Source organism: Moschus berezovskii, chromosome 14, assembly GCF_049115385.1.
Source record: "Moschus berezovskii isolate FMDL1 chromosome 14, NW_MosBer_1.0, whole genome shotgun sequence".
In the NCBI taxonomy this organism is placed as follows: Eukaryota; Metazoa; Chordata; class Mammalia; order Artiodactyla; family Moschidae; genus Moschus; species Moschus berezovskii.
In genome coordinates, this window is record NC_142473.1 from 52968109 (window position 1) to 52975732 (window position 7624).

General features: G+C 37.4%; 1 protein-coding gene across 1 annotated transcript; it reads right to left on the minus strand.

Moving 5' to 3' along the window:
- Window positions 1-6243: 6243 nt before the first annotated feature.
- On the minus strand, window positions 6244-7200 carry LOC129553943 (olfactory receptor 52Z1-like). Its single transcript, XM_055422615.2, has one exon. The coding sequence runs from the start codon at window positions 7198-7200 to the stop codon at window positions 6244-6246; it is 957 nt and encodes a 318-aa protein (XP_055278590.2).
- Window positions 7201-7624: the final 424 nt, after the last annotated feature.

A 7624-nucleotide genomic window follows, 5' to 3' on the forward strand; every position in this document is an offset into this window, starting at 1 on the left:
ATCTGATTTGGTATTGACCATCTGGTAAAGTCCATGTGTAGAACTGTCTCTTGCATTGTTGGAAGAGTATATTTGTTATGACCAGTGCATTCTCTTGGCAAAACTCTGTTTGTCCCTATAACTGGACACTTATTATGTTCCAGATATTGTTATAAGTGACTCATATATTTTCTCAATTTAATAAAATATCCACACATATAAAATAAGTTTCCTAAGATTTTATACTTAGAATCAATGGAACCAAGATTTGATTATTAGAAATCTGACTCCAGGGATTGTCCTCTTTAGTCACAAGTCTACACTGTGTCCTAATGCTTCAAACTAGGAATTCTAATTAATTACACGAAAATGACTGCACCTTTATTTTTTTTAACTTCACTCTTAATGAAAGTATTTAAAACCCTATGCTTTTTCATTCTTAAGTTTTACTATGATTCTATATATTCTCTGCACTATTTTGTCTTATAATTGCTAATCACAATTACACTTTCCTGACTCCTCTATCAACAGTTTCTTTTGTGATATAATTTCTTCAGCTTCTGCCTGATATGTCAGATACACATTCTTTCGTCAAATGTAGTAATTAATTTATTTTTGCCACTGTGTGCTGCTTGTGGCAGGATCTTAATTCCCTGACCAGGGATTGAACCCAGGTTCTGGCAGTGAAATACTGAGTCCCAAAACTGGACTGCTAGTATATTACCCAGGTGCACATTCTAAAGTTCATTTTAAGTAACGTGATATTCAGATATCTAGGAAATTTTTTAATTGTATTAAGACTCCTTAGCAAGGAAAAGAGATGATTGTTAGTCATTAGCTCCTGCAAGAAGACACATAGTTCCAGAACACATTAACTGGCCTTGTCTCTGTGAAGAACTCTTATTTTTTCCTGAACTCTTGCTGAATTTTATAGGGCTGGTGCTTTCCTCTTAAAATGGTAAATCCTCACACTTGCTGGATCCACTCTGAGGTCTCACTGATTCTCTCACTGCATCATTAGTTCTCACAGCCCTCCCTGTGCCTATGGCTGCAAGGCAATCTTGCAAACAATCCCAACCCCAACAACAACAAAAAAACATATACATATATATTTGTAATATGTGGTTGGATGTTGGAATAGCTCTTTAGAATTATTGCCCTTGTAACTAGTAGCCTGTTTCTTTAACCTGGTCCAACATTATAATTAAAATACATTTACTTCTCTTTTTACTTTTATTATCTTACCAGAACCATCATATTTTCAGATTTTTTTTAGCTTCTTTATAACCTGGAGTTTGCTAAAGAGTTCCCATGGTTTCTTATCAATTTAAAGAAAACAACCAGAGTCACCCTGTGCCAAATACACAGTATTTGACAGTGACCCATGCTTTTTCTATTTCTTTTAATCTTCAAAAATACTGATATTTATGAGATCTTGGAGTTTGTGCCTGGTAAATTGCTTCAGTTGTGTCCAATTCTTTGCAACCCTATGGACTCTAGCTCACCAGGGTTCTCTATCCATGGGGATTCTCCAAGCAGGAATACTGGAGTGGGTTGCTTTGCACGTCCTGTATTGATGGAGGGATTCTATACCACTAGCACCACCTGGAAGTTCAGTTCATTTCAGTCTCTCAGTCATGTCTGACTCTTTGAGACACCATGGAGTGCAGCACACCAGACCTCCCTGTCCATCACCAATTCCCAGAGCTTGCTCAAACATGTCCATTGAGTTGGTGATGCCATCCAACCATCTCATCCTCTGTCATCCCCTTCTCCTCTTGCCTTCAATCTTGCCCAGCATCAGAGTCTTTTCCAATCATCCTCTGTGAAAAGGTACTTGCTATCACTGCAAAAGGCTGTCAATGTAACTAGAACTTAAATTTGTGAGCTAATGTATGAGGAGGTGATCAGACCTTGTGAGGTACTTAACTCCACAGGAAGGCGTGTCCAAGAATTGTAAATATGGGAATGCTCCATGACGCTGATCCACAGAGGAAAAAAATCCCAGGATTAGTTTGGCTTTAAATATAGACAGCTGAGGGAAGAACAAATATATGTAGAAAGAGAGGGGATTTTATTTATAAAAATATTGGAGTGGTTTCTTTATCTTGCATACTCTCAATTATATAGCAGCATAGAGCTGCTCTTATTAAATAATTTGGGATGGGCTTTATCCCTTACAATTTTCTAATAAAAGTTTTTATGGAGCACATATTATTTTCCTTCTAAATGTTTGGTTGTATTCATCTACCAAATTAATCTTGGTCTGGAAAATTCCTTGTTCAAAGATTTCAAACTACAGTTTCTCAAGTAGATATGAGAGTACTTAGATTATCTATTTCTTTCAAAACGAGTTTCAGTAGTTTGTACATAGCAAGGGATTTTCTCATTTGTCTTAGTTATTAAATATAAGGAAGTCAATTTTTATTTTGTAATTGTATATTTTCTATTTATTTCCTGATAATTTTGACTAAGTTTGTAAGTTATAATTATACAGAGTGAAGTAAGCCAGAAAGAAAAACACCAATACAATATACTAACGCATATATATGGAATTTAGAAAGATGCAAATGATAACCCTGTATCAGTTCAGTTCAGTTCAGTTCAGTCACTCAGTTGTGTCCGACTCTCCGCGACCCCATGAATCACAGCACGCCAGGCCTCCCTGTCCATCACCAACTCCCGGAATTCACTCAAACTCATGTCCACAGAGTCGGTGATGCCATCCAGCCATCTCATTCTCTGTCGGCCCCTTCTCCTCCCGCCCCCAACCTTTCCCAGCATCAGAGTCTTTTCCAGTGAGTCAACTATATGAGACAGCAAAAGAGACACAGATGTATAGAACAGTCTTTGGGACTCTGTGGGAGAGGGTGAGGGTGGAATGGTTTGGGAGAATGGCATTGAAACATGTATATTATCATATGTGAAACGAATCACCAGTTCAGGGTCGATGCATATTACAGGATGCTCAGGGCTGGTATGCAGGGATGACCCAGAGGGAGGATAAGGGGAGGAGGGAGGTGGGAGGGGGGTTTGGGAGGGGGAACTCATGTACACCCGAGGTGGATTCATGTCAATGTATGGCAAAAACCAACCAATATAATACTGTAAAATAATTAGCCTCCAATAAAAATTTTAAAAATAAATTAATTAAAAAAAAGTCAGTTCATACTCTCATTCTTGTAAATTTCAAGGACACATGTGTGATATCCAACAATAAAATAATAAAGTTATCCTTTGTAAACAGGTATCAACAGAACAATGAATCAAATTTCAAGCCCTAAAGCAATATTTAGGCCAACTAGCATCTACGAAAATATAAGAATTCACAATCACTATAGTTGATTGTACATGAATACACTCACAATATGATTTTTAAAGTTTAAAAATAGACTTTAAAGATAGAACTTACAGAATTTTTTCTTCTACAGGAGAGAAAGAAGAATAGAAAGTTTTACTGAATATAATATACTTAATAAGCTTAAAATATTTAAAAATTTTGATGTTTATACATGTATGGGAAACAAAAATTTGCCAAAATCACTTCTGTGTACTTCTGTTTTCTTTCAATATCTAGGGGAAACAGCACAGAATTTAAGCAAAATAGTAAATACAGAAAGAATCAGAAACAATACAATTAATCAGTAATCATATAAACACCTGGAAATCATGATAAACTTAGATTTCTCTTCCTTACTGCTAACTTGTAGAATAAAATAGAAATTCTATTTTTACTTATCTAAAAATCCTACTACAATAATACTCAAAATATACTCCATCAGATTAAAAAAAAAGAATACTTTCAAGAGACAGTTAAAGTAATTAAATATAAATCCTGGATACTTAAGCAATTAACAAAATAATAGGGACATCTGCAGGGGAGATAGAATAATATAAAGTCATGCTAATGCTAAATATCTCATCTTGTACAGGAAAGAATCACTAGATATAATTTAATTATTTATAATTAGTTTAATTTAAATGCTCTTTTAAAAACATACACATTATCATATTCTACCAGAATTTCTATGCAAATACACTTGTGTGTAAGATTCCGTGCGGTTGGGGGCGGGAGGAGAAGGGGACGACAGAGAATGAGATGGCTGGATGGCATCACCAACTCTGTGGACATGAGTTTGAGTGTACTCCGGGAGTTGGTGATGGATAGGGAGGCCTGGAGTGCTGTGATTCATGGGGTCGTGGAGAGTCGGACACGACTGAGTGACTGAACTGAACTTAACTGAACATTCCCTTACTTAAGATCATCTGTATGTATCATTCTGCAACCTGTAATTTCTCTTTAAAATGTTTTAAGCTTATTAGCATTTTGTAGTAACATATTCAGTAATAATTGTACCAAATTTTTAAAATGTATTGTAATACATTTATCCTGTGCATTTATATTTTTAGTTTTCACTTTTGTCAATGCTGTGAGGATATAAACATGTTCATGAGTTTTCATTAGTACTTGTACAAGTGAACATGTAAAATATTCTTTATTATCTATTATTTTATAAATCATTTCTGTTCTCAGACATCTCACTGTTTCTTTTCTTCCCTGATGAATAGCTTTTGCTGTTGCTAATAAGAGTAATAATTATTACCACTATGGTAAAATAAATGCAGTCTATAGTATGATTATAAAATGATCAAGAGGAGCTTTGACATTCATTTGGGGAGCAGATACAGATTTTTGCTTCATTCCAAGTGCTTTTACGAACGTAAGGTGCTAGTGGTAAAGAACCCACCTGCAAATGCAGGAGACATGGAGACGCAGACTGGATCTGTGGGTAGGGTAGATCCCCTGGAGGAGGGCAAGGCAACCCACTCCAGCATTCTTGCCTGGAGAATCCCCATGGACAGAGGAGCCTGGTGAGCTACCGTCCATAGGGTCATAAAGAGTCGGACAGAACTGAAGCAATTTAGCACACATACATGCTAATAATCTGCAAATTTCTACCTCTGGCAAATTTTTCTCCTGTCTCCAGAGTGAAAAATTAAAATAGCTTGATGCCTCAAGATCACCTAAAATCATTATGTCCCATAATGCCTGAAATATACCTCAGTTCAGTTCAGTTCAGTCTCTCAGTCGTGTCCGACCCTTTACGACCCCATGAATCACAGCACGCCAGGCCTCCCTGTCCATCACCAACTCCCGGAGTTCACTCAAACTCATGTCCATCGAGTTGGTGATGCCATCCAGCCATCTCATTCTCTGTCGTCCCCTTCTTCTCCCGCCCCCAATCCTTCCCAGCATCAGAGTCTTTTCCAGTGAGTCAACTAGAAATATAGTTAGGAAAGAGGAAATATGGGCTTCCCAAGTGGCACTATTGGTAAAGAACCCTCCGATCAATGCAGGAGATGTCAGAGGTGGGCTCAATCCCCCCTCCCCTTTGGGGAGGATATGGCAATCCACTCCAGTATTCTTTCCTAGAGAATCCCATGGACAGAGGAGCCTGGTTGGTTACAGTCCATGGGGTCATGAAGTTGGACATGACTGAAGCAATGTGTATTAACACAAGGAGGAAATTTAAAGGAGATTCCTTTCTGTGTCCTGCAGGTCCAGTGTATGTAAGATGCAGACTGATTACAGTAGTATTACTGGTAATAGTAACAATAGACAACTTTCCTTCACTTTCATCACATGCTATGCAGTGTTTAAGAAGCTTTATATAAATCATTTTACTTAATAATTTTAACAACCTTATAAGTTACATATTTTGTGCCTGTTACAAAGATAAGTGTACAGAATTCCAGAAAGAGTAAATGCACTCTGCCAAGGCCATACATCTGAAATTCAAGACTTGAACTCAGAGCCCAAATGCTCAGCTAATACATCAGGATGCTAAATACATGAGTACTATTTTCTCTGCTTTACAGAGGTTATATTATAGGAGAATAAACTAAAACCCTGATAAGTTGATTTGAGATTATTTTTTTCTTTTTTATAGTGTGTGTGGGTGGGCTGTGTTTTCAGTTCTCCTCTTTGTCTATATTAACATAAAATTGAAATTAGCTATTGAATTTCTTTGCTTAACTTATAACAAAGCTCATTATTACACAGACTCTAAAATGTCCATGGTCTGACACTGTCCTAAACAAAAGCAGTGAAATAAGATTTTAACATGATCTGATTTACTCAAATCTTAATGCTATTGTTCTCTCTTAATTCTGGCATGATATAAGATATACAATATAATTGTAGGTACTCTTCAATTAGTGGAGTTACATAGAGAATTAAAGAACTACGCTGTTTAATCTACATCAGCAAAATTTCTTGCTCAAAGAAAAGACCTGGATAAATTTCTCCTGAATTTGCTTGGTCTTAACTCCATAAATGATGGGGTTGAGAGTGGGTGGTACCACCACATAAAGATTGGCAAGAAGGATATGTATATGGAGTGGTATACTGTGGCCCGCAAATCGGTGAGCAAAGAATGAAAAAAAGGCTGGGGTATAGAACAGTAATATAACACAGACATGGGAGCCACAAGTACCCAGAGACTTGAGCCGGGCATCTTGGGAAGGAATTCTAAACACAGTACAGAGTATTAGGGCGTAAGAGACGATGATAAGCACCACATCCAGGCATGTGGAAAATAGAGCCACAATCACCCCATGGTAGATGTTGACTTGGATGCTATCACAGGCAAGCCTGGCAATGCCCATATGTTCACAGTATGAGTGACGAATAATGTTTCTTCCACAGTAAGTAAGTCGATAAACCAGAAAAACCAAGGGGAAACAGATGAGGAAACTCCTAATTATAGAAGCAATGCCTATTTTTCCAATGATTGAGGGTGTTAGAATGGTAGTATATCTTAGTGGATAACAGATGGCTACATAGCGATCAAATGCCATGGCCAGCAATACGGCAGACTCTGCCACAAAGACGAAGTGGAGGAAAAACATCTGGGACACACAGCTACCAAAAGATATACCCCCTTCTTGGAACCAGAAGATTGCTAACATCTTGGGTGTGGTGACAGTGGATAGAAAGATATCTGCCAAGGCTAACATGGAGAGGAAAAGGTACATGGGTTCATGAAGACTGTGCTCAGTGAAGATCAGAAATAGTAAGACGATATTTCCTCCAAGAGCGACTATGTACATGGAACAAATGGGGATGGAGATCCACGTGTGTGCATCTTCCAGTCCTGGGATCCCAGTCATGGTGTACCAAATGTCTCTAAGGTTAGTGTAGTTTGAAGAGGTTGTCATCTTTTACTCTGTCCTCTGATGCTGAACCCTGAAACAGGGTGAGGGGGAGAGAGAGAGAGAATGAGAATGAAGTATCAGGGCTATTTCATCAGATTAAGTGTGACTCTTGGCATTGCAGCAATTTAACTGCCTTAAAAAAGGATGGTAATAAGTAATGATTCAAGGATGATAAGTCAAATAGACTTCACTGACATAAAAGTTACCATGACTTAATAGAGCTAATGCTATTGGTAATGATAATGAAAATAGCAATAATAATAAACATTGAATGGGCTTATAATTTCATTTAGGCACTGTGACCAATACATTATATTTATGACTTAGCATCATACAAGAAAACTTCTTTATGAGCTCTCGAGTATCATCAGTTTTCCTTCTTGTCTGACTAGTCACTCCTGGTGATTAATAGACACTTTTATTTTCT